This window comes from Poecilia reticulata, linkage group LG5 (assembly GCF_000633615.1).
Source record: "Poecilia reticulata strain Guanapo linkage group LG5, Guppy_female_1.0+MT, whole genome shotgun sequence".
NCBI lineage: Eukaryota > Metazoa > Chordata > Actinopteri > Cyprinodontiformes > Poeciliidae > Poecilia > Poecilia reticulata.
This window is the reverse complement of record NC_024335.1, coordinates 15,690,496-15,718,363: the sequence shown is the minus strand read 5'-3', so window position 1 is coordinate 15,718,363 and position 27,868 is coordinate 15,690,496. Positions and strand designations below refer to the sequence as shown.

Below are 27,868 nucleotides of genomic sequence, written 5' to 3'. Positions count from 1 at the left end.
AAGAGCTGGCCACAGAGTCCCGAAATGCGAAAGAAAAGGACTTTAAATGCCGATCCATTCCAGCTCGTTTTAAACAGCAGCACCTCAAGCAGTCTCGTCCAAACCAGAAGGCACTCTGACCCTGAGCCTTCAACGGAATATCAAAGCTTCACACCCATTCATTTAAGATAAATGGCACTTTGTGTCTCCCCTCCGCCCGTCCGTGCACTATAAAAATAGGTTTTAGAGGATACTAAATACTGCCTATTAAAATAATTAGGTTTTTTAATTTGTGAATGGAATGTTTAGCAGTTCAACTGTATCACAATTAGATCATTTGCGTTTGCAAAAAAAAAATAAAAAAGATTCTAACACATTTTGGTGTGCATTTAATGGAAGATGTTGTTTTTTTGTAATTCTTATTTGTCGTACTTATCCAAGCAGCAGGTGAAAGGTTTTATTATCAGTGAAAAGTAAATTCATTCAGCAAAAGCTGCCCTAAGACTCGAGCTGCGTCATTGTTTCTGTCTGTAAGTTGGATTTATTTCGGAAATACAAGATTTGTCCCTTGAACTGTCAGGAAAATGATCTGTATGTCACCCTTGTTAAAGAAGATTTTTAAAGTTTTTTCCAGTTTTGGTTACTTTTAAACAAAGTAAAAAAAATCCAATAAGACTTTAGAATAAAGAAAATTTAGTTCAATAAGTACATTTGTAAACAAAAATTGGTTGAAATTTAACCCATTTATTTAGGTGTCTTTCGTCTGTTAAACGTGTATCTTTTTAGTGGATTCAATTTTAGAAAACTTTATGGAGAATTTGTTGTTTAGATGTCGCGTGCTGGTCCTTCTCTGAACCGCTCGCGCCCCTCCTCTGACGCAGCGCCGCAATAAAAGTCCTTTCCCAGAGGAGCCGTCAGAGAAGCGCGCGTGGCTGAATCACGGCTGCACGGCGCGCAAATGGGGAATTATGAATGAATGAACGACACACGGCGTTGATAGCAGGAGGCGTGTTTCTAACTCTCTGCACATGTCCGAGGACCGCCTGAGGAACAGATCGCATCTCCGGCGTCTCCTTTTGGATTAGAGCCGCGCGTAAAAGTTGGGGGCGGAGGGGACTTTAAAAGAAATATAAAATAAAATGCTGGCGACCGCTCTGTTCCTGCTGTCGTGCTGGGGAACCTGCGCGTCGGCCACGCGCGTCTCCTTCTCCAACTTCTCCGTGGACAACGAGGTGGGCTCCAGCTTCATCCACCGGAGACTGCGGAGCCAGGAGCGCAGGGAGATCCAGCGGGAGATCCTCTCCATCCTGGGCCTGCCGCACCGCCCGCGGCCGCACGCTCACGCCAAGCACAACGCCGCTCCGACGTTCATGCTGGATCTGTACAACACCGTGTCCACGGCGGCAGAGCCGCGCGCTTACTCGCGGTACAGGGCGGTTTTGGAGGGGCAGGCGTCGGCGGTGGTGAGCCCGCAGGACAGCCGCTTCCTGGACGACGCGGACACGGTGATGAGCTTCGTCAACCTCGGTGAGTTTTACCACTGATTATTATTATCGTAACAATTAATCTGCTGTGTGTGTGTGAGACATGGAAATGTTTAATATGGAAGACATTACAGCAGGTTAATATTTAATACCACCACCTTCCTGATGGGCTAAGTAATTTCTTTTTCCCCGAAAGTGATTTTGAAAAAACAAACACATTTTTTTTTCCCCAAAAAAATCCAGTCCTGGAGGGCCACTGTCCTGCAACTTTTAGATGTGCCTTTGCTGCACCACACCTGAATACAATAATTAGGTCATTAGCAAGGCCTCTACACAAGAAGGAGGTAATTAAGTTATTTCATTCCAGTGTTTTGTACCTGTGGCACATCTAAAAATTGCAGAATAGTGGCCCCTGAAGGCTGGAGTTTGATAGGCAAAAAACAAACATAAAAAAAAAAAAATCACTTCTTAGGCCATTATTTTAGGACGTGACGCTTTCTAACGTTATCCATAAAGAACAACATTTGTCAGTGTTTACGTGTAAGGTCACAATAAAACATAAAAAAAAAGCAGAACAAAATAATTTAGAAAAATAACCTTCGATGAAGCCAAATTAATGCCGTAATGTTTGGGGGAAAACAAAGCAAATCCACATTTCAGTAGCTTTTTGAGCCTCCTTTAACACGTAGTTTCACTTTCATACCATCTCTCGCTTTATTAGATGAACTCTTTTTGGATTTTTTAAATATGTTTTGAATTTGTAATCAATGGCTTTTCTTTTTTTACTTTAAAAATTCACTGGTGTACAGATTAGGTCATTTCCCAGTGGGTTTCAGAGCCCAGGTACTGTGCCTTTAAAACAAATCCAAATCATCAGCACTCCACCACCGTGCTTGACATTTGTGTTCAGGCTGTCTGCTCTGAGCAGCCAGGCTTCTCGTTCTTTGGGGTCTCAGCAGTTCAAAGAACATTGTTCCAGAGGTTTTGTGGTTCATTACGACGCAGCTGTGCAAACCCACAATGTTCGGCCCTTAAGTCGTTTTGGAAAGAAGACTCTTTTATTGTGGCATTCCTGCTGAAATAGCCATTCGTCTTTCATGACTTTCTTTCTTTTTTTTTCTTTTGGAGTTCTTTGTAATTGTACTGTCATTAAATCAAAGTTTTTTAACATGCTAAGTGATGTATGAAGAAAGTTGGACATTCTGGCGATGGCCTTTCCATGCCTGGGACGATTGTTTCAAATGTCTTCTGCTCGTAAATCATCTTTCTGCGTGAAGAATAATTGTGATCATAAAACTCGTTCCATATTGAATTTCTCCTCCAAGACCGCTCACGCTGTTGTCGTTTCTTCTTGGTGTTGTGTTAATTCACAAGACGATCAAAAGGAGAAAAATTGCACTTTTGTTGAGGTGATGACAATTGCTGATTTTCACTTGGCAGCACCCAATTCCCTTGTTCTTAAAGGGGCAGCATCGTGAATTTTCTAGGCACATTGAGCCATTTTATAGCGTTTTATAGTTTATAGCCTCTGTCGCTTTAAAAACTCCTGCCCTTTCTGAAACTCCGCCTTCAGGAAGTCAACACAACATGGCTCCTCTATTAACCCTTAAACAGTGTTTTCACCAACGCTTCACTGAGAAGTAGCTTGTATAAAGTGCTGATCATATGCACAGCTCCTGCTAATTGATGCTGGCTAGTCTGCAGGAGCTGAGTGGGGGACATACGAGAGATTGCTGCTCTGAAGCTTGGAAACTGCAGCTCAGAGGAGGAGCTTCATCCTCGAAGGCGGTGCTGCGTCAACCCAGGCATTTGGTACATCTGAATGGTTGCCATGGGAGATTAAAGGATTTCTTAAACATACATGAAAGAATGAAGGCAACACCGCATGTGATTTTGATAAGGGAATAATCTAACATGTTGTAAAGTTCGAAATAATAAATTTTACTTAATACTGCCCCTTTAAGGGATTATCAGATATTGAGGGTGTGGAGTCTGTCACGCCAAAACACAATTTTTGCATAATTGAGGCTAGATTCAAATGAATTTGGAACATGGTAGAAACCAGTTCTTATTGATTCCTGACGCTTCAAACTGTATAATTACAGGACAGTGCACTTCCTTTCAAAACATGTACCTGTAAATTGTTAGCTGTGTGTCAGTAGGAACCCGTGGGTCACTTTCGTTGTGATAAATCGTCGCCATGCTGTACACGTCAACATGCATACGTCTGATTTCTCTGCTCAACCTTACAACTTAACGGGTAACTGTGGGTTTCCTGCAGTTATCAGAGCCGCCGCAGTGCATTGTGCCTCGGCGGTTTGTGATCAGTCGGTGACAGATGAAAAGTCGGGGAAACCGAAGCGGCATTGTGTTAATAAAGGGAGGAATCCAAGTTGTTTGCCTTAGAGGAGAAAAGCTCTGAAGTGTGTGTGTGCGCGTTTGTTTGTAATACCTTGTGGGGATCATTTTCCTGACACATACTACATTGTGCGGACCCACCGCTACTTGTGGGGACCGAAGCCTGGTCCCCAAGCGGAAACACTGCTTTTGGGTCAGGGGTCAGATTTAGGACTAAGGTGTGAATTGAGTTTTGGTTAGGGTTAGGATAAGGGTAAGGATAAAGTTTAGGCTGTAGAAATGAATGGAAGTCAGTGGAAAGTCCCCACAAAGATAGCCATGCAAACGTGTGTGTGTGTGTGGTGGGGGAAGCAGCAGGCGGTATGGTGTTTGTGCTTGTTTTGTTACACCAGCAAACCTGCCTCGGGGCGTGGACCGGGTGGAGAGAATGAAACTAGTCTTTGCCACCTCTCCTATCAGCAGCGGGATTCAAAATGTAAAGTCGACAGTAAAACAATCGGACGTCGTGACATCGTCCCATTCTACGCAGCTACAGCGGTGAACTTTTCACTTCAGCTAACGAGATGTGGAAATATGTTTCCAAACACCAAAGGCACATTCATGCGGTTTCACATTTGGGGAGTTCTGAGGCAGGAGAGGGAGGAAAAAGACAAAATACAGACAACTGGTGGGTGGCATTTCTCCTTTTGAGCTCACTTCACCCAGCTGTTTTTCTCCACCGCATTTGACTGAAGGCATTGTTTCCTGGTGGCTTCACAATCGTTTCAAGACGTCCTTCCAAATGTGACACGCCGATACCGCCGATGATTTGAGATGGGACATAAATGGCAAACAGACATGCTGTAAATAAACACTTTAGTGCATGGTCGCGCTGTTATGCGGTGCCAGCAAAAGCAGCAAGTCAGGAAAGTGGTAAGCAGTAGGTGGGAGATCTAACAAACCAGTACACTCCGGTTGGATTTTATAAGCGCTCTGATGATTAAAGGCTGGTTATGACAATTTATTTTGTCTACTTTTCTAAAAAAAAAACAACAACAAATATTTCCATAATATGAGATCTCTCATATTAGGTTATTCGATTAATTGTCCGCCTTTCAGAATCACTCCTTTAAAACCCTAACAATTGAAGGACTGTTTAGTAATTTTAACCTATTATTTTTGGTTGAAAACGTCACAAAGTGTTCTCCATATGAAAAATAAGAATTTATGATTTCTGGTGATGATGCAGCTGACGAGTTGCAGAAGAATCGAGAAATACCTTTTGAACCAAAGCAGGAAAAAACAAGCTTAGACGACAGCAAAATGGGCCATTTTGATATTTACTTTAATTGTGCTATAAACCTCCATGCGCCTACTTATTTATTACTCGATTTATGTGTGGTTTATTTTATGGTTGCCGTCGTTTTTTGTATGAATATCAATATCATCGTCAAAGTTTCCAGAAGGAGACCGGCGACGCCGCTTTCACAGGGACAGAGTTCGACATCGATAAGAAATTTCACAATTCGCTTCACTTATCAAATAATAACGTTTCATAACGCGTAATTACGACCTCCGACTTTGCGACGAAATTGATTTACTGGTAAAAAAAAAAAAAAAAGTCCATATAGGTTCATTATAGCCGTGTTGCTGTGTGGCCCCGCAGCGTCGGGAGCAATCTGTAGTGTCGAAATGTCTCCCAGAGGGAAGTTTGCATATCTGAGGTCTGATCTGTGCAGCTAATGGGCCCAAACGTAAACACACCAAGTCCTTACAAGCAATTATTGCTTTCATAAAATCACCCCTCGTTCCCCCTGCAGCATTTAATTGCGGTCAAACAAATGACTAGCAGGGTTCAGAATGCGGCACTCTCAGGGCTCCTGGCATGTGTGTGTTTTTATGTTGAGAGGGGTTTTTAGAGAACTGTGAGTCATTGTGCGATGCCGTAAAAAAAAACGTTCCGGATTTGTTTATTTTTATTTATTTATTCATTTATTTTTTTACTTTTTTTTTTTTAGCATCAGAGGCGTCAGGAGAAGATGTAAGGATGATCCTCTCAGATATCTGAGATATAACGTGAATATAAATCCGAATGACGTCATGGGTATGGATGGATGGCTGGTGCTTCAAACTAAAGGGGCGAGAGAGAGATCCCTTCTCAAGGGCACACCTGGTTGCTAAAGAAACATTTCACAGCCTTTTCTGTTTTTTATTTATTTCCTTTTTAACTATTGGGGGGGAACCTTAAGGATGGGTGGAAACCTTTGTGGTGCCACCGGTTACCGCTGTTCCGCTTTCCTCTCTCCAATCAAAAGGAAATCACGGCGTGGCGACGCATTGCGAGATGATTACGGAGGTGTGGTGGGAGCCGACCCAGGCGCTGAGGGCGCACATGAAATTGGCGTGTGGCTTTCCGTACTTTTGTGTTGCGCGTTCGAGGAAGTGCACTTGCTGCTGCGGTTTTCCGGGCAGAGCCCGAACCGGGCCTTTTCTTGTGGTCAGCACATATGTGCGATTTTACACGGAGAGCCAAAGCGAGCCACGAATGTGTTTTTATCTTCCTTCCACCCCCAATAGTGGCATTTAAGGAGGGGGAGTTGAGTTAAATAATGTTTACATTAGTCATTCCACTCATGGAAGTAGGATTTATTTTTTATTTTTGTGACGGAGCGCTTCCAAGCTTGCGGGAAGCGGAACACCCAGCAGAGGGACGTTTAAATAAACAACAGTTTACCACCGACTGGTTTACCATAATAAACTGCTTTTTATTATGCCTTTTATTGCCATATGCCCCCCCACAATTGAATGCATCTCATTTGGGATTTTATGGGACAGACCTGGGGTCACCACTTTTCACAATCCAAAGCGCTTTATTTGCCTCTCGGTCTGGCGATATACAGTTGGGTCAGAGCTGCAAAAATCTGCAACTCTTCTAAAAAAAAAAAATCTTTAAAAAAGGGTAACAAACTTTTATAAATGTGTGCTTTTTAAAATAATAATAATAAAAAGAGTACGATTACATTTTTGTTTGGTTGATTTTAGAAAAAAAAATTAACTTGCACAAAAAGTTAATAATAAAAATGATATCGCACTTATGTATTATTGTTTTATTTTGTCACTTGTATATGGAAATTACTATTGTATTTACTAAAATTTAACACATTGGATGAAGTAATTCGTCAATATTTCCCCTTGGGAAACGATGGTCTGTTCCATTTTTTTTTTCATGAAAAAGTCAATCTTTGTGAACAAAATTGCAAAAAAAGTACAGTTTGCAATTTAATGGAACATTTTATTTAAGTTTTTTTTAAAACTAAAAATTCATGCAATTAAGACATCTTATTAGCAGATCTGTGAAGGCTGGGGGGCTTTATTAGAGAATACGGATGAAACGACAGCATCATGTAGAGCGCGTAACACAGACGGGTAAGAGTTAAAGTTGTGGAGATTATTTGTTCAGAACCAAATTTTGCCTTAAAGGGGGGGGGGGGAAAGGAGAAAAAAATCCAAGAACTTCCAGTGGCAGTTTGCAGAGAAACGGCAAATGTGGAGAGCGAGGCTCTCTGAACAGACGAGGGTTGGTGGTGGATCATCCTGAACACACCATTCAGAAGGTAAAGCATGGTGGTGGTACCATCATGCTGTGGGGAAGCTTCTGTTTGACAGGAAATCTGGTCAAACTTGATGGGAAGACGGATGAATTTTAGGCTAATTCTTTGAAGAGAACCTGCATGTATTAGTGGTGTGGCATCGTCATTTGGACGAAGTTTTAATCAGAAGTTTTCTATCACAACTGTCTCTCTCTCTCTCTTCATCTGCCAGTCGACGGGGACCGTGACCTCCTGGTCCGGCCGCACACGCAGGCGTTTCGTTTCGACGTGTCCCGTATCCCAGAGGGCGAGGCCATCACTGCCGCGGAGTTCAGGATCTACAAAGACTTCATCCGGGAGCGTGACGGGAATGAAACCTTCCGAGTCAGTGTCTACCAAGTCCTTCAGGAGCCTCCAGACAGGTGAACATGTCCTGGTGTCACACTCTTCATTCATCTTGTTTTCCACCACTCCTTCATTAATGATGGTGTCAAAACTTTCTGCAGTTTTGGAGTCAAACAGACTAGATTTTAATCGGTTGGGTCTGACTTAAATGAGCTCCAGACTTGTTTATCGCAATTTAAGAAAAAAAAGAAGGATGCTAACACGAGGATATGTTTAATTTCTCCCAGACTGGATGGACTCCAGGGTGGAACAGTAAAGGGGATTTTTTTGTTTTTTCCGGTGCTTCCATCGTGACGAGGTAGAAGTTCCTTAACTCGCTCACGCTTGGCAAAACGATCGGAAAACATTCTCCAGGTGACCTTTAAAGTGCTATAAACGTCGGATCGGTTTGTCCGATTATCCTCATGTGGTCTAGATAAGCACCCGGGCCCCACACACGCCGCTTCAGCTCGCGTGAATGTCAGAGCCCAAATGTTTCTGCAGAGAGACGTTAGTGTTAATTGCAGAAAACACAGAGACTTTCACAGAATCCAAACAGGACTGTTCTCAGGAGACCTGCAATTTCGCCGCACTCCTCGCACCACAAGTGATACCAAATATCCCTTGGACGTCACATGTAGTTACTCCGTTTTGCCCATCTCGCTCGCTGTGTTTCATTTGCCAGCTTCTGTTTTGCTTCTTCTTCACCACTTTTGGTACTCAAAATACCGTCTTTAATTACAGCTCGACGGGCAAACTCCTAAAATTACACCTTTTCAGACTAATCAAAACCTCAGGCGCTTAAAACACAACTGTCGCTGTAACGTTTGGTTGGAAGAGGTCTTGAGCTTTTTGTTTTGCTTCCCCCCCGAATCCAAGTAAATCTGCTGTTCTGTGGAACAAGTCTTGTAAAAAATTGTAATTTGAGCCATCATTTCTTTCATGCTGAAACAAAAACAATCAGCAATTGTCTTGTGGAATAGACAACATATTTTTATTCTTTTTGGTTCTTTTGCATTGACTTGGTTTTTTTTGTTTCAAAAGGGGGTGATTCAGTAATGACCTTAATTTTTTGAAATCTATATTTTCTTTCAGTCTTTAAACGAAAACGGATACAAAAGGCTAGTTAGACAATGGAACGACTGAAACGTTATCCACACAGGCAAAGGGTAAAAAATGATTGAAGAAAATGTTCAAACATGTAACTAATTCTGTGTAAAATGTTTTCGTAGTCATTCTCACACTATATTTATCTATGCCAGCGTATCAACACAAAGTAGTGCCTAATGGTAAAACAGAAGAGGAAGTAAACCTGATTTTCACTTGTAAACATCTTAAAAGGATTCTTTTCCCTGAACTTTAAAAAATAATAAAAATCCAATGCTACCAACTGTGTTCAAAAACCACTTCAATGGGAAACAGAATTCACAAATCCAGCTGTTTTGCGGAGGCGTCAGAGGTTTATTAGAGAACATTAATGACCACATGCCAACGTCCAGCTTAAGCAACACAGCAGACAAGTCAGGGATTAAGTTGTGGATTAGTTTTAGTCAGGGTTGGGTTGTAAAATAGAATCCCAAACTCTGAACATTTAACGTAGCACCGTTTTGACGACTCACCTGAAAATGGAAAGACTTTGGCACAACCACAAACATACCAAGTCATGACCCTCTACCTAAGCTGACAGTGGGAGCATTAATAGCCAAGAGGCCCATGGTGACGGTGGAGGAGCTGCAGAGATCTGAGAATGGGTTAAAGTGACAACTTGTGCTTGAGAAAACCGACTTTTACTGAAGAGTTGGGAAAAGTTGAAAGAAAGCCATGAAAAGTCTCATCTAACATTTCTACCAAGTCATACAACAACAACGGGAGTCGCATGGGTAAATTTGGATTGATTGAGACCGAAGTCCAATTGAGCATTTCCTTTAAAACCTCGTAGATGCTTTATTTCCTGACTTTAACCATTTCTGCAACAAGGAATGGACAACAGCTTGATTGGCAACGTTTGTAGAGACATGGCTCCAGAGACATGTAGCTGCAATTGTTGCAAAATGAACTATAGTTGATACGACTATAGTATCAATGTTAAAGAAAAATATCACCTGCGTACAAAATGCACAATTTGAAGCAATTCTAAATTGTTCTAAAGTGACATTCAGCCTTTCTGTCTAGACCGAACCTGTAGCATGAATAAGAGTAAAAACCTTAATTTCCATAAAAAAAAAAAAGGGTGATAATTGTGGTGCTAGAAGCTCGGTACTTGGGTGTCTGATTTGGGTCAGTAAGTCTGACGATGGTGGTAAAATAACACCATTGTCATTCACAGACAACCCCAAACAGACCCGAAGGCAGCAGGACAAGTCACCTTGATGTCTGCGAGCAGATCAATTGTCTTTGAAATTCGCTACAGAGACGAGAGGTCTGAGAGCTGAACCCGTTTATGCAAAAACTGGTTTTGGAGAGTGAGCTAGCTATTAAAAAATAAAATCATACATACATGTCCTTACAGGTTTATGTTTGAGTAAAATGAACATTGTTTTATTCTATGAACATGTCTCTGAAATTCCAAGCAAAAATGTAATATTAGCAGAAAATGAGAAATGGTGAAAATAACAAAAAAGATGCAGTGCTTTCAGACCTCAAATAATGCAAAGAAAACAAGTCAATATTCATTTAGAAACAACAAAACTAATGTTTTAACACAGTTCAGAAATCAATATTTGGTGAAATAACCATGATGTTTTCAATGGGGCCAGTGTAGTGGGCTCTTCATTTTTTCCAGAGCTGTATATCATTATCTAAACACCAAATATTTTTTTATACATTTTCATGGACAAGCTTGCTTTTGTTAAATAAAGGAGGTATCTAAAAATTACTGTCTTGCATGTCTTCTCAACCCAAGAAAGGTTTAAATCTTCAATTATCTTGGTGTATAAAATAAAAATAATTTTCTCTATTCTCAGCAATAAAAGCTGGATGTGTCATCGTTTACTTGGAACATTTTTATTTTAGAGTAAAAACCCTTGGGTTTCTAATATGACATTATGTTTAGATTATTCATCTGTAACCTTTTTGTTGAGTGGAGTCGACCTGCTTTAAAGCAAGAACGCTGCAAACCATCTTAGTTGACGTTTCCCCCAAATGTTTCCAATAGGTGAAAACGCTTCAGCGTGCAGAAACATTAATGTTACTAACTGAACATCGCATCACATGTTTGCTCTTCCAGCGAAGCGGCACTCTTGCTGCTGGATCAGCGAGACGTTTGGGCTTCAGATGACGGATGGCTTGTGTTTGATCTGACCGCTACCAGCACCCTGTGGCAGCTCAGCCCTCAGCAGAACCTGGGACTGCACCTGGTTCTCGAGGACAACAACGGTCGGTACCAACTGTTATCCTGCACTGGCATTGCAAAGTTTGTATTTATAGAAGATACCTGGAACCAGAAATAAAGGATTAAAAAGAATCTGGATAAAAGATACTTTGTTCATTTTTACACATTTTATTGCTTTGGTAACTACAAGAACTGGAACATTATTAGTAGCAGAACCATAGCTGCCAGTTCTATGTGTAGATGCCAATAAACTTTGGGCGATATCACCATTAAAGCCAGTTATAGCAGTTCAAGGGTTTATAAAATGGTGTTCATATGATCTGAGATGATCCATGCATTTTTCACATTTACTGTAGAAGAATAATTCCCAGTTTTGTTGGTACTTAGATATGTATTTTTGCCACATTTAGCCAGCTCTTTATACTTTAAATTAAGATTAGGTACCATTACTATGCAGATGACACACAGCTCTACATTACGTCATCAGGTGACTTTGAACCCATCCATGCACTGAAGAGATGCTTAGAACAAGTCAGTGTGTGGATGTGCCATACCGTTCTGATGCGGAACAAAAACAAAACTGGACTTATCATCTTTGGACTGGAAGAGGAAAGATCAAGAGTCGGCATGCAGCTTCTGTTATTACAGCTGGAAACTAGCGACCAGCCCTGAAATCTGGGTGTAGTGATGGACTCTGACCTGAACCTTCATCAACACATAAGGACAGTTACAAAGTCAGCCTTCTATCATCTGAAGAACATTTATAGAATCAAAGGTCTAATATCCTATCTAGTGGCACTGATTATTGTAGCAGGTCTGCCTAAAAACAATCAGACAGCTGTTGTTGATCAACATATTTGGTGCGTATTTGCTTGATGATTTTGATGATGGCTTTTGACAAATTGGCCTAAATGTTTTTTATGATGTGAAGAACTTTGAACTGCCTTGTTGCTGACACGATACAAATACAACTAAACTGGACTTGACTTAAATTTTGCCCTCCAAAGGCCAGAAGAGGAATCCCCGAAGAGCTGGGCTGCTGACTGGGAGTGGGCCTAAAGATAAGCAGCCTTTCCTCGTTGTCTTTTTTAAAGTCAACGAGGTGCGGTTCCGCGGCGCTCGCTCGGCTCCCGGCCAAAAAGGACGGCAGTCAAACCGCTCCAAACAACAGAAGGCGGTCCAAGAAGCACTGAAGGCAGCAGAGGCCGGGACTGGTACTTATCAGGGAGACTTTCGTAATATTTAACCTGTTGCTTTGTGCTAAAACTTTGGTTTTTCATGTTTCAGATACCCTCGGATTGTCAAAAGAGGGCTGTAAGAAACACGAGCTGTATGTCAGTTTCAGAGATTTAGGATGGCAGGTACAAAGCAAAGGATATCATTTTACACACAGTTTTTTTTGTATGCAGCATCAGTTACTGTGGTTGTGGTTTTCCTCTGATCAGGACTGGATAATAGCGCCGGAGGGCTACGCTGCGTATTACTGTGAGGGCGAGTGTGCTTTCCCTCTCAACTCCGACATGAATGCCACCAATCACGCCATCGTGCAAACTCTGGTAAGTCCCAAACAGTCCCTGATCGCTGGCACTTTCACAACGGCCTCTACATGCTCTGCAGATTAACTTGTGCTTCCTCTGACCGCAGGTGCACTTCATCAACCCGGAGACGGTGCCACAGCCCTGCTGCGCCCCAACGCAGCTCAACGGCATCTCAGTGCTGTACTTTGACGACAGCTCCAACGTCATCCTCAAGAAATACCGTAACATGGTGGTCAGAGCCTGCGGCTGTCATTAACGGGTTTTTTTTTTTTAACGCCTTTTGCCCGACTTCTGCAAGTGTAAAAGAATGTCATGAGGCAGAAAGAGGAGTGGCTGGACACAAGAGAAGATGGAGTCTCTGGTCTGCAAACGCTTGTGCCAAAGTGGTAAATCGCTATGACAGGGAGCAGCTACGGCAGACTATGTCTAAAAGGAGAAAACTTCAGACTTTCGTAGACTTTTCAAGCACAAACCAAACTTAGAGGAAGTTAACAGTTTGCAGAGATTGGATCTTAAGCATCACATACTGTATTTGCAGTTGAGGGTCCAGTCTTCTGAATGAATCTGGGTTTCCTGGGTCAGGTGTGCGACATTTGACAGCTGCCTACGCTGCCCAGCCAAAAAATTAGTCACACCGGATCACCTTTAGCTTTACGGCTCTTGTTCCCTGCGTCGTCTGAAAGCTTCCGCAGTTTGTCCAGATTTGCGTAACTTTTTCACCTCCATCTTTTAGAGATGATGGGAGAGTCACACTGCTCTGCGCGTCCCAACCTTGACTCTGTCGAGTCAAAGTTTGACCGCATGCAACTACTCTCAAACAATTTGAACCCAATGAATCCTTGGATTTTTTTTATTTTATTTGTTTTTTGTGGGGTTTTTTATATTTGATTTTTTTTAAGGGGACGCGGCTGTTTAATTCTAATCCCTTGAGTTTCCTTCGCGTTGTGCGTGTGGAAATGTTTTTACTTTTACAACTGAACGTAGCCTTGAGCCTTACTTTTTAACAATTTAATTTCATGAAGAGCTTAAAGCCACAGGATGTAACTTTTACAAAAATAAGTTTTTTCCATATTTGTTATGATCAACCTCCTCACAGTGCTGCTGTTGCTGTGATAATCTAAACAAATATATAAAAACATCTTTATATATATATATATATATAAGCTACATACTTTAGCTTCAAGTAATCTTTTTTTTAATGAAAGAAAACGATCGTGATGATTTTTTACATAAAAATGATGGTTCTTCTTAATATCGATCCCAATTTTAAAAACGCAGTGGACAGTTGTCGACTCCATTTCAGTAGTTTCTGCGGTCATTTGCCTTTGCTTGATACAGGCCAATAATTTGAGCTTCCTGAAGCCGATTGCCATATTTTCCATGATGCGTCGTCTTACATGGTGGTTCAGGAAATGAGATGCTACTCATCGCACTACTGAAGGTAAATAACTTGTCACCTGCTGAAACTTGCGATCCACGCTGTAATTATCCGGTGGGAGACTCTTACCTATTCTCTTTGTCGAGTCCAGTTGATGACATGTTTTCCACCTGGCAGTATAGATGGACAAGGTTGCAGTGATTCATCTTTATAGAGAGTCCATTACCTGTAAACAACAGTTGCCCTGAAGTGTCAAACCAAAGTTGCAGAAGTTTTACTTTGCCTGATTAAAAAGGTCAAATGGGAACAGCGGATGCAGGAAGTGTTTTTATCTACAAGAACATTCACACGTGGTCCTTTTGGGTTAGAAAAACAAAGTACACAAAGCTAAGTTTAGACAGATTTAATTATGTAACTGAAACCAGCTAAATACCCCATTGGCTCAGAGAGTCGGTGTCATTTCATGTGTGTGTGTTTGCATAATATGGAAAATCTACTGTTGTGCCTGGGTTCTGTGAAGTATTTGTTGAACAAAAAGCTGCAGGTGGTGCCATTTCCTCAGTCAAGAACTCTGTAAGTTAACTTTGCACAGACGTTCACCAAATGGAAATCATTGCACATCTTTACAAAAGGTCAAATATAAAAGATTTGTGAAATTGGAGTCCAGTCCATCTAGCTGGATGGATGGATTGGTTTGAATTTTTCTTTTTACATTTCAGCAAATGGAGTTGAGGTTTCAAAAGAGAACATATTATTAGTGTTGAATCATTCTGTCCATGGTTTGAGCTATACAAACCTGGACTGATCTCAATCTTAGGCAAAAAAATAAAAAATTAAATGTTGTGAAAGTACTCTTGAGTGTAAAAGCATGGAATAGTTCAATGAATAGAAACTCTTATTTGAATTGGAGATCTGATGCCGACCTGGTGATTTAAAAAAACAAAAACAAAAAAAAACCCAATGTAAAATCCCTTTAGAGGTCTTGAATTAGGCCTCAATTTCAACGCTATTGTATAGCCTCGTGCACAGCCATATTTTCTGATAGCTCTTACACTTTGCATAGTAGCGCGCAACAAAAAATTTATTGGTCGCAGCTGAAAACGTGATTTAATATTTATATTCTTCTGCTGCGTTCACACCAAACGCGACTGGCTTACATTTAAAGTCTATGTGGAGGTGCATTGAGGGCCCATCATGGCGCGTTTTAGGCATCTAGCACGGTCAGGAGAGTCCAACGTGTCCAACAAATAGGCCGGCAACGGAGAACAACGCCTTGAATGATTTTGACACGTCTGACAAGGCCAACACTAGGCGTAGAGCAAAATGTCAGCATTCAAAGTGCACAGGCGTCAAACTTGAAGTGTCGGACGTGTTTTTGACACACGTAACGTGTTTGGTGTGAAGTTGTGGTTTTGGTGAACAGTTGTAGATTTTGTCCATATCAAAAACTTCAACTGCTCGTCAGTATTTATATTTTCAAAGTGAATCCAGCCCTTTTTATTGCATGTGAATAAAAATTATCACTTGATATTTCAGCCTACTCCTGACTCCAATGGAATTTATTCGCTAAACTCGTTGCTGTTGCGTTTTCCCATTTTATATTTATTAGGTCATAAACGCTTTCTTCATCCAGTTCTTGTCAGCTATGAAATGACTGGGTGCAAATGCTTACAGATGAAGTCACGTGATTCACTCTTTAATTTCATCCCATTAAAAATGATTTGGGTGTTTTGTTTTTTTACACAGTTTCAACTTGAAAGAACCAGAAAAAAAAAAAAAGTATCTCTGCTTGGTGCTTCCATCGTGTCACGACAGCCCACGCAGATCCTACATTGAAGAGAGAGGTAGAACGAAGCTTTACAAGTGTTGCAGTACAGAATCAGTTGGTTCACATGTTATTTGGCAGTAGAGAGTTGAACTTCAGTGAAAGACCTGAGAGGCAGAAATCCCACGAAGGAGCAGATATCGTCAGAATCGCAAGAAAAAGGAGTTTAAATCTGAACAGTGCAACTCACCAAGGCGACGTCAGTTCCTGCTTTGGTTCTCTGTTATCACTTCACGACATATTACATAACCTTTAACCCTGAGAGGTTAGCTCACTGTAGCTGTCCTCTTTAGCTGAGACTACTTAAAAGCCAATAAAGATGACAAGTCAAGCACAGAAGCATGATCCAGGAGGTAGAAAGACGAGACGCTTTTCACAGAACAAATCCAAAGAAATCCCAGACCTACAGTGCCTTACAAGACCGTTCCCACCCCTGAAACTTTTACGATTTTTGTCACGTTACAACCACAAATGCCTTTTCTTAAGAGTTTGTGTGGTGGACCAAAAAGAAATGTTCATGGTTTCCATGTTGTTGTTTTTTTAGAAATAAAACTCTCAGAAGGTTTTGCTACAATTATAGCTGAAAGTTTTTTGGACCATGTCTCTTCCATCTTTGCAAATTTTGAACAATTATTCTTATGAGAACAGCTAAAGCTCAGCCAGACTGGCTATGATCAGCAATTTCCAAGTGTTGCCACTGGGGCCAGATTTACAAGGATGTGGGCCCCTGGGCTGGAACCGGTGTTGGTGCTCCAGAGGAATTTTGCTGGGGGACACAGTAAAACGAGGACTTAATTTAAACAATAAGACAATGCTGAGTAATTATGCTCAGATTAGCATAAATGTTAGCTCAGACGTTGCAGAAATCTAAAAATTTCCTACCTCTGAAGTCAGTTTCTTTATATGCAAAATAAATCTAATCAAGTAAGAGTAGCAATAGTTCATATTACTTGTAAAAGTAAAAAGTACAGTGCACTAAAACTATTCCTATACATTTTTTCCCCTAAAAAAAGTTACCATTTTCTTTCCACCTTTCAGTTTTGTGCTACTTTGTATTGATCAGTCACCAGGACATTACTCTGAAATTTGTGGTTTTAATGTGCCAAAGTGTCAAAAAGTTCAAAAGGTGTGAATGCTTTTGCAAGGCACCATATATCTTTTGAAAAACGGCGTCCCTAGTGGTTGAATCTCACGGGGCCGAACAGTGCCTCCTGCGGGACGCCTTCGTCCCCATTCCCTGCTCCTTCAGTTCAGGTAGAACCTGGCTGCACAGCGCAGCGTTTGCCTCTGGGGAATCGTGACCGTCCTCGGGTTCTTTGGGGCCAGTTTTCGGCTGTGGGGAGTCTGATGGCAGCGGCTCGGGAGCGGACACGGGCGTGAGGGCCAAGCAGACGTCTCCCACACTGAGCTGGCGGCACTGCAGGCCGCAGAGACGGGCCGTCCTCTGGGGGCTGCAGGATGACCAGCCCTGCCCGCGCACAAAGAAAGGGTACTCCGCGTACACATCCACCAGCTCCTGAAGGAAGGACGTACACGCGCACACACACACACACACACAAAAGCCAGTTACACAATAATGTTACTCTCTTAGAGTGCTAAACTTACCTGCTAGGATGTTACAGATGCAGCTACAGTGATTTAACCCAAAACTTCAAATTTGGTACATGTAACAATAAATACATACTGTATAAGTGAAAAAGTTTAAATAATATCTCTTCCCTCATTCACGAATGAGGGAAGAAGGGAGCGGATGATCGACAGGCGGATTGGGGCAGAGTCTGCCGTGAAGCGGGCGCTGTACCGGTTCGTCGTGGTGAAGAGAGAGCTGAGTCAAAAAGCGAAGCTCTCGATTTACTGGTCAATTTACATTCCCACCCCTCATCTATGGTCATGAGCTTTGGGTCATGACCGAAAGAACGAGATCACGGATACAAGCGGCCGAAATGGGTTTCCTCCGCAGGGTGGCTGGGCTCTCCCTTAGAGATAGGGTGAGAAGCTCGGTCATCCAGGAGGGACTCAGAGTAGAGCCACTGCTCCTTCACGTCGAGAGGAGCCAGTTGAGGTGGCTTGGGCATCTGGTCAGGATGCCTCCTGGACGCCTCCCTGTGAGGTGTTCCGGGCATGTCCCATCGGGAGGAGGCCTCGGGGAAGACCCAGGACATGCTGGAGGGATTATGTCTCTTGGCTGGCCTGGGAACGCCTTGGGGTTCCCCCGGAGGAGCTGGAAGAAGTGGCTGGGGAGAGGGAAGTCTGGGCCTCCCTTCTGAAGCTGCCCCCGCGACCTGACCCCGGATAAGCGGAAGAAAATGGATGGATGGATGGAGTTTAAATATTTTAGTAAAATTTACTTAAATTGTATCCAAATTCAACGAGAAATCCTACTTTAAGTAGAAATCCTTATAAAACCACACAATCACAAACCAGCTGTGGTCTCAGGCTGAGATACTTTAAATATCTGGACTGGTGACAGTCACATTTCACTGCAGGAAACAGGAAACACAAAAAGGGACCGGACACCTGAATGATACTGGGAAGCACAGTTCATGTTTGAAGTTAAAGGAACAGTACTTACGCCACCTGGTGGCAGAAAGAGGAAACTGACAAAGCTTGCCATCAGACCCCCAAGCACCAAAATACTCCAATAGTAGCACTACTTTGTTATATTTTTACTAAAGTAAAAGTAAAAATTAGCCGTGCAAGAAATTACTCAAGTGAGAGTGAAAAGATACGATGTAAAAAAGCTACTAAAGTACGGAGTAATTGATCAGAAAGTCTGATTTATCATTTTAAAATGATGTAATTAGACACAAAAAAGTAGTTATGTGCATATGATGGTATTTTAAAGATGTATAAATAACATCATTGTAAAATACAAATTTTAAGCAGAAGAAACACTTAAAATAAAAAAATATATATACGTTTTATGAAAACGATATTCACTGTATTCATTTCCATGCATTTGTAAATGTCATAGTTGAGCTTACAAATTATTTTTCAAACTAAAAACTTAATTAGTAAACCAAACATATAATGTTTAATATAAATATTTGTCTTACAAACTAAATAGTTAGCTCAAATCAAAAATATCTAGCTTGCTAAATGTTTAGATTGCTAGCTAAATAGTTAGCTAATGTTTAAATTAGCTTGCCGATAAGCGGAAGTGGACTGTTAAAATAAAAGCTGGGTTTTGAGAACTTTAAATATTTTCCTGCTGCTGGCGAGACTAAACCGCTTCAGTCGTCGCTCGGGTAATATTTTCTTCATTTTTAAAAAAATCTTCGATTCTTTCACTCTCGACACGTCCAACGTGTTAGCTGAAAACATAGGACCAAACTATTGCTGTTAATTATTTCCCGTCCAACTTTACAAACAGCGGCAGCTCGTAATTAAAAGTGTAATTTTTGTGTTCAATTTGGAGAAACCACTTGTAATGTTGGTTGTGCTTAACAATTGCATTTGTTCTTGTTTGACTTGTTTATTCCAAACAGCAGCTGTAGTTTAAATTTGCAGTCGGTGTTGAATAATTGTACTTGGATATTATATGAGATGCTAGCTGCCTTTGGTTACTAAAATCGACATTTATTGGGAAAGTGTCCATCTGCTTCTTTTGTTGGCTGGTTTTCAAAAGCGTAAATGAACTTGCGATATTTCAAATGATTCATCTTGGAACTGCGATGAAGAGAAAGAGGCTTGACGCGTCGTATAAAAGGACTATTAACAGCTACTTGTGCGGGGGCCGCCGGCCGCCGTGCATAATAATAATAACCACAGAGTGATATCCCCTCACCTGGGACTGCTGCTCGTGAAGCAGGATGAGGAGGCGGGAGACGGAGGAGGAGGCGGCCGAGGGGGAGATGCTCTGCACCGTGCAGCAGCTCAGGCGCAGGTCCGGACAGGCCAGAGAGCCGAGCAGGAAGTCCTCGGTTTGCAGGTTCTCCACTCTCCTCAACCGGCCGTCTCTGAGCTCAATCAGAGACCCGGCGACGAAGTGGGGAAGCAGCCAGGGAAAGCGGTTAGGGTCGGTGGGAGCAGACGGGGGCACCACGGGAGATCTCTGCTTTTCTTTCATGGGAGTGCTTGTGCCCTTTAGGCTGTTGGGGGAAACTCTCCTGAGGGATTGTCCAGATGTAATTTTTGTTGCGTTGAACAACGAACTGTGCTTCAAAGTGTTGTCCTCGTGCATGGATTGAGGTAGGTAAGCGCCTCCTTTTTCAGCTCTGTGCAAATCATCAGTTCTTCTTTCACCTCTCCTCGCGTACGGTCCTTTGTGAGGGCCATAGGTTTTGTCTTTTAACACTTTGAGCCTCTCCCAGCCTCCGCTCCCCCTCTGGATGCCCTCGGACACCAGAGACCCTGCGCTGAATCTAGAGACATATTGTGGATATCCAGAGTGGAGAGCCCTTGCTCCGGATAAATGGTTCTGCAGTTGGTACTGATGGGAAAAGTCCCATCCGGGAGGCAGAGGACTGAAGTCTCTCCACTCTGCCCAGGCGTGGTGCTCTCTGAAGGCGGACGGGGTGTGCTGTTTGGGCCTGGGAGGGGGTTGTACCTGCATCCAGGGTTGGTACAGGGCAGTGACCCGCCTCGGCACAGGCCGAAACAGACCCATGTGCTTTGTCTTTATGTCGGCGTGGCTCTTGTACGGATAGGGCGCCTTGAAGTTTGTGGCGTCGCATTGCAGCAGCTGCTGCTGCTGCTGCTGAGGGGAGCTCACTCTTTGGTCTCTCTTCTTAAACGGGAGGCTGTCCCTGTGTGGGACCAGAGCCGGGCTTGTTGTGAAGCTCATTGCCTCACCTTGCCTGTCATTCACTCCAAGAATACATAGCCTTCTGCCGAGATAGAGCTGGTCCGGAGATCGTGTGTCAAACCCGCCATTAGTCTCTTGGCAACTGTCACACACTCGAGGTCATCGTGATCTAGGCAAAGGAGACAGATATTGATGAGTTTCATTTAGTCAAGTTTAATTAAATCCCTCCTATGACGGCACAAGAAAGTGCAAGAGCACGTTTAGAGTTTTAAAAATGAATTATTAGTGCGTAGGGGAAAAAAAAAACACGGCATCAACAATACGTTGAGAAATCATTTTCTATGTTGCAGCCATGATCCAAAGTATTGTAATGTTTGATATGATAAGCCATGATTACATCAGTTTTAAAACCTTTAGATAGAAAAATGTGAAAAGTGGAAAAAATCAGTCAATCACAGGTGCAAATCCTCAAAGGTGTATTTTGGACAATCAAGAGACGGTTATTGTTCTAGTTTAGATTTTCAGTGTATGATTGAACAGTGAGAAAAAAAAAAATCATAAACAAGATAGAAATTTGAACATGTCTGCTGATCTTGCCAGCTGGGGACGTCCCAACAAAGCATGCAGAAACTCAGGAGAATTACAAAAATCCCCGCACAGCTACGTCTCAGGTTCTGCAGACCTCGGTGAGTAAACTTAGAGTTCAGGTTCTTGCTAGAAAAACAAACATAAGAATTATGGATTGCTTGGAAGCATTTCATAGGCAAATAATTTATTTTAATAAAAGATAACACGGCAGCGCAGGCTGAATTTATAAAGTTGCGTCTGAAAGAACCTTAAGACTTGTGGACTCATGTCATTACAAATCGAAAAGGTTTACTGGTGTTGAGAAACAACAACTCCAGAAGTACCTCATGCTAACTGTTAGGCATGGTACTGAAATGGTGATGATCTGGGTTTTGTTAGGTGGTTTACTAAATTAGCCATAATCTCCTTTTGTACAGAAAACAATCTGGAACTATGAGCAAATAGAATAAAAATGATTCTGGATGCTTTGTCAGAAAGTCATCCAGAAAAACACAACAAATCTCAGAAAAAGGAAGAAATGGTGTAAACATGTTTGTACAAGTTCCAGTTGCTTTATTATTCGTTTAAATGTGGGAATAATTATTTCCTCCATGCTGGTTTTCTATTTTGGCACCCCCGCCCCTTTGCTTCAGTAAATATTGGCAGCCTAAAATTGGCACTTGCTCACATCCTGTTGTCATTAAGTTTTATGTAATCTCCCGATATGTCAAACTTTGCAAATAAAAGAGCAGATTCTCTTTCCTCCCTCTTGTTAGGAGTGAGAGAACATTTTTTCCCACCCAACCAAAAGTAACACGCGGTTAGATCGCTGCCTGTAAATATCCCCCTGACGTGCGAACAATAACTTCACCATCAGCTTCAAATTACAGCTTTCCAACCACAATTTGCTGTTCTGAAAGTTTTTTTTTTTTTTTTTTGATGGACATCTACCAACTCCTTTGTAAAGAAGAAGAAGAAAAAAAAGAGAAGTTACTATGGTTACAAAGTGCTCCGCAGTGTGGTTGATGAAGGAAGGAGTGCGGAGAGAACAAGGCAGAGTAAAAATGTGGGTAGTGGGTGTGAAGCTAGAGGTCAGATTAGAATTTTTTTTCACACCCCTCGAGGTTGCGAAAGTAACATTTTCCAATAGAAAAGAAAAAGAAAGAAAAAAAAAAAACGACATAAACGTATGGTGGTAAACACACAAGCCCAGGCTGCATCTGAAACACCCATAGATCCCTCTTCATCTACCGTATGCGCTCGCACAGTGAGTCAGCTCACTTCGGTGGGATAAATATAAGAACACTGTGGCCAGAAACACCACGGTGTATTACAATCAACAACTGCGTGTCGTGTTTTTAGACAAACTTGGCTAATAGCACTGGACGTTTTTTTTTTTACAGCCTGTCAATGCACAGAGCTCGTCTCATTAAGAGCTTGTTCACCACCAGGACTGGCAGAGTGCTTCACAAGCCTGTTCATACCTGGTGTCAAACTTCAAAAACTCCAGGACGTCGGTAAGATTTCAGCGTAAAGTTGTGCGTAGTGATGGAGCGACCGAAAAACGACGTATGCTTTTAAGAAGCGAAAACACGGACAGGTGTGTGATTGTTTTTGCATTTGCTTTGTGAAGACTTCAGAGGTTGGACTGAGAACATTAGGGAACAAGCAGCATCACGGAGACCAAAGAATAAACCATTCAGGTCTGGAGGAAATTTAGAGCAGAGTCAGGTTATTAAATGTTATCTTGAGCTTTGAATATCTTGCAGAGCTCTGCTCACGGAAAGAGTGTCACTACATGCAGACGTACCATTTTAAAATTTTAAGGTATTTAAAAAAAAAAAATTATTTGACCTTTATTTCTACAGGTTGGCTTTATAGCTTCATTACAAATGTGTGCAAAACTTTGTTGATACTCGATAATGTCCAAAAAACACCATTTCACAATTGTGGTGTTTTCATTAAATAAAATAATTAAAATCAGTCGCAAATAAGTTTGTTTGCGCAATGACTTTTTAAAAATTATGCTGCGCCACCATTCTCCTATCACTTCCTGTCTTTTTTCTTTTCCGCAAGCAGTAGCATCTGGTTGTTGGTCATGTGACTCGTGTGATGCAGAAAAAAAGGTTTCTGTTGCAGTATTGCAAAATACACTATTTTGAGACAGCCAAAAAAAACTTTGTCAAAATCTGTGTGTTTTTCGAAATCTGCTTGCTTCTAATTAAACAAATTTATTTAGCAAAAAAAACAATTTGTGCAATTTTAAGACGAATGAAAATGCAGACATTGAGATCCAGGGTCTTATTTACAAGAGAAACCTATTTTGATTTTTTTTTTTTAAATTGCAAAAAAAAAAAGACAACAAAACATTTACAAACACGGCAGCAATGCAAATGTTTAAGAAATTTGACTCAATTAAATAAGCTAAACAAATGTGAGATAAAAGCAAGGGGGAGGGGAAGTTTCATGACAAATGTTCTCTTTGGGCCGTCTATCCTTACCAACAGGGAGAATAAGTACAGCAATAATGAGAAAAGTAACAGAAAACACCCATGGTGGTTCTGGAGGAGCTGCAGAGATCCAACGCTCAGGTAGGATAATCTGTTGGCATGGCAACTATCAGTCATAGTCTCTCTAAATCTAGCTTTTATGGACTTGTGGCGAGGATCCATCGCTAGAAAAAATAATTATACATTCTCAATACAAGCCACAGAGGGGCTCTGCAAGAAGCTCTTAGACCTAAGGTAAAGTTTAACGTTGCACACAAAGTAAATTCAATCCCATCAATGCCCCTGGACCAGCATGGAGCAACAGTGGACTGTTGCATGCATTGTGTTGTTTCATACTTTTCTTTTTCAGCTGGTTGGATTTGATTAGGGAATCGATGGATAAGGTTACATGTTTGGTGAACCCAGAAGACAACCTGTAGGAGGCTGCTGAACAATTAGACTGAGGTGGGAGTTTACCTTTTACCTGGACAACAAACTGACATGAAGCTAGAACAATATCGAGACCTAAATACAGTTAAGATTTTGCCTCAGGACTTGAAAAATGACATCAACAGACGTTCTCCATCCAATCTGGCTAAACTTTAGCTATTTTTCAAAAGAAAGTGGGCAAGCTCTGCAAAAACTCAAAATCTTACCAAGCATTTTGTCTATAGCTTCTAGTGCCAATATCTTGGTACAACTGAAATAAGGCAAAGCTAACTTACAAGTAAATACATTTTCAGCAAGAAATGGAAGTCAATGATTCCTTAATATTGACGAAAAAGTACCAGTCCCACTGATGGGTTATTTCACTTATAACACAATCAGTCAAACTTATAAAATTGTGTTATAGGTTCTACTTATTACATCTCGTCATATGTGAAGTAATCTGCCACTGGGACTAGCACTTGCGTGTGTCAGTTTTGTCTCAGTTCAATTGTTCTAATATATTTGCACTGGAAACTAGGCCAAAAATGTATTATTTCACTACAAAGGTTTTGATGTTGTAGTGAAATATCTGTCTCTAGAAGTGCAAAGCTTGTGTTGAAACCTCATACTGACATGATGCTGTAATTCCAGTGAAAGGTGGCTTTTACAAAGTGCTCAAAAATATAAGTTTAATTGAAAACCGTGTATTATTTTGTATTATTTCTGGGCTGCACAGTGCCTCAGTTGGTAGCACTGTTGCCTTGCAGCAAGAAGGTCATGCATTTGAATCCCAGCCAGGGGTCTTTCTGCATGGAGTTTGCATATTCTGTCTGCATGTGTGGGCTCCCTCTAGGTACTCCAACTTCATCCCACAGTTAAAAAACATGACTGTTAGGTTAGTTAGTCTCTAAATTGTCCTGAGCTGTGAGTGCACATCCATTGTGGCCCACTGTGTGACCATGTTGCCCTGTGATGGACTGACCAACCTGTCCAGGCTGTACCTTGCCTCTCACCCAATGACTGCAAGGACAAATGGGTTTTGATAATGGATGGATGAATTATTCCCTCCCTTTCACTATCCCAATAAAACACACTTTGTTTGTAGTTGAGGCATCACAAAATAGGAAAAGGTTATTGGTGTATGACTACTTTTATGGGGTGTGTGTGTGTGCGTGTGTGTGTGCGTGCGTGCGTGTACTTGTCTACCCATCCTATTTAGGAGCATTTCTGTGACACATACTAACCCGATGGGTAGGGTTGGGCGATCTGGACTGTCATGTTTCAATACTTGTGATAATGATAAACATGACACTAAGAACTATGTATCACCTTTTCTAGGTAACTATGGCTCTGACTGCATGGCTATCAATTATAACCCCACAAACACATATACTACTCTTGAAAAACGTTTGTAATGCACTTCATTAGGACATCAGATACATAGAGAACTGATTTGTATCACTAAGCTGCTCACAGTAACTACATTTAATCAAATGTCCAAATTTATTGATATCTATTAACACTGATGGAGAAAAATTGAAAAATAATCAATGCGAACAGCTTTAGGCATTTTTAATCATTAACTGGAATTTTTTTTGGTGACAATAAATCAAAATTTATCACGATAAATGATAGACGATATGATAAATGTCCACCACTACGGATGGGGCCAAAGCTTGGTCCTAAGATGGTGAATCCAACTCTTCACGGATAGGGGAGAGGTTAAGGTGTGAATGAAGGTTTGGTTAATGTCGGGGTTAGAAAAAAATTTCAGCGTTAGCCATAAGTGTGGTGACTAAAATGAATGCAAGTCAATACAAAGTCTTAATGTGAGTAGGAATACAAACTTGTGTGTGATGAGACTGCGTCCTCACACAGACGCGTCCCTGCGTGAGCAGTCCGTCTCGCACAGACACGCTCACCGTGACAAGTGTTTGTCAGCTGAACGCCTGCAGTTTGCATGTAAATTCATTCAAATAGCACTGCTGTGTGGGCTCCACACTCTCACAGTGCGATCTGCACAGGTATGGTCACATCATGACTCGAACATGCCAGTGATGTCAGGCTTCTGCAGCCTTCTGCATCCATAAGAGGAGTCGCTGATCACTACAGCCTGCCTATCTAAGGGAAATGACATGTAAACACAGCAGTGTTTTGTGTGTTTGCTGCCATCGTTCTGAAGCTAATCAGGACTGTGGATGAAACTATTTGCATATCGGTAGTGGCAATATTGTTCTTGGTTAGTTTAATGGTTCCTTCTATGAAGAAGGGAGATAACAGTTCAGACTCTGGTTGTGACTGTCAGACTCAGTCATCTTTTCAAACACATCACAGTTGTCTTAGCCAAGAAAATGATGCGTATATAAACATTATTACATGCACACATAAAAAAAAATCAACTGGTTTTACTTACATGTTGCCTCTTTCACACACCTGTGCCTCTAGTCTTCATGCTGCATGTCCATCAGTCATCCCTCCACACACACACACCTGTGTGTCCTGTGTCATGCTCACACACCGCAGGTGAGAAAGCAGAATGAGCACAGGCATCCAGACGAGCTCACCAGACACTCCTTCTCACCTCTCTCTTTCTTTCTCTCTCGCTCTCTTCCCTCCTACTCACTTTTACATTTTTGCACTCCCACTCTGCTCACTCAGTCCTGTTAACCTTTCTCAGACAGATTCCCCATCTCTTGCTCTCTTTCTCTCTCAGTCTCTCCCGTCTGAACTTGCTCACCCTGTTGCTCTTGAGCCTCTCCTCCGTTCGCAATCAACCCTTCTGTTCTTTGCCGTTGCTGCACGCTCCATGCCATGCTGTTGTCGGGTGTATAATTAGAGATGAGAGTGTTGTGCAACTCCTCGGCTGATGGGTAGGCGTATGATTGCCTGATGGCATTGGCGTTGCGCCCGGTTCAGTAAGTTGCTTCAGACCGGGGTGGACACCAACATTCACAAAAAAAACCCGGCGTTTTTGTTCGATTGAACTCTCTTGAATCTTCGTGGTGTAGACGCAACAAGCCGTTGGAAACGTTTCTTTGAGATTTGTTTTACTCACAATCACAAGATAGCCTCTCTTCACATTTATGATTCAAATCTCCACTTTCACTACATAACAAAGGTGCTCTAATGGATGGGGATCTGGTGAGGCTTCTGGAGTAGAGTGAACTCACTGTCACGTTTGAGAAACCAGACGATCTGAGTGAGCTTTGTGACATGACTCATTATCCTGTCAGAAAATGAGCAAACCGTGGTCCAAATGTGATGGAGATGGTCAGTGACAACACTCAGCTAGACGGCGGTGCTCAGTGGGTACAACAGGCCAAATTGTGCCAAGAAGATACAGTCCATACTGTCACACAAGTTTATGATGTAAAGCACTTGGAACTGCCTTGTTGCTGAAATGTGTTATGCAAATAAACTTGACTTGACTACACCACCTCCACCTGTCTGACATAATGGTATCAATACTTTCATGTTGCCACGCCAAATTCTGACCAAACCATCTGAATATTGAACCTGAAAAAGCTCAACTCTTTTCATTGCCATTCTGAAGCACGGTTTAAGGCACAGAGACTTCGTCATGCCTAAATGCATTGGGTTGGTGCAACATGGTTGCCGTGCTTGTTAAGAATCATCAGAAAATCTCTACCCAACAAATTTGGTGTGTGATGACATTGACCTGCCGATCGTTTCTCCTTCTGTAATTCACTTCCTGATTTTCTCTCATTGGTGGGATTATTGTGAATTAATATTGTTTCACGAGTGAATAAGTGAGAAAGTCCTTCAGACT

At 41.8% G+C, this 27,868-nt stretch overlaps 2 protein-coding genes across 3 annotated transcripts; one reads left to right on the top strand and one right to left on the bottom strand.

The window, feature by feature from the left end:
- Positions 1-813: 813 nt before the first annotated feature.
- LOC103465082 (bone morphogenetic protein 7-like) lies at positions 814-13,758 on the top strand. Its single transcript, XM_008409634.2, has 7 exons — positions 814-1,506; positions 7,623-7,812; positions 11,001-11,149; positions 12,113-12,319; positions 12,393-12,466; positions 12,551-12,661; positions 12,750-13,758. Exons 1-7 carry the CDS (start codon positions 1,119-1,121, stop codon positions 12,897-12,899), a joined length of 1,269 nt encoding a protein of 422 aa, XP_008407856.1. The 5' UTR covers positions 814-1,118; the 3' UTR covers positions 12,900-13,758.
- A 1,938-nt stretch (positions 13,759-15,696) lies between these two features.
- LOC103465083 (uncharacterized) lies at positions 15,697-26,917 on the bottom strand. 2 transcript variants are annotated; one of them, XM_017304601.1, is made up of 3 exons: positions 26,816-26,917; positions 19,634-20,762; positions 15,697-17,362 (listed from the first exon to the last, which is right to left on the bottom strand). In XM_017304601.1, the coding sequence occupies exons 2-3, from the start codon at positions 20,630-20,632 to the stop codon at positions 17,036-17,038; spliced, it is 1,326 nt and encodes a 441-aa protein (XP_017160090.1). In that variant the 5' UTR covers positions 20,633-20,762; positions 26,816-26,917; the 3' UTR covers positions 15,697-17,035. The 2 variants fall into 2 exon arrangements, with proteins under 2 accessions (XP_017160090.1, XP_008407857.1); XM_008409635.2 differs by lacking the exon at positions 26,816-26,917 and adding an exon at positions 26,492-26,806.
- Between the last annotated feature and the right edge of the window lie 951 nt (positions 26,918-27,868).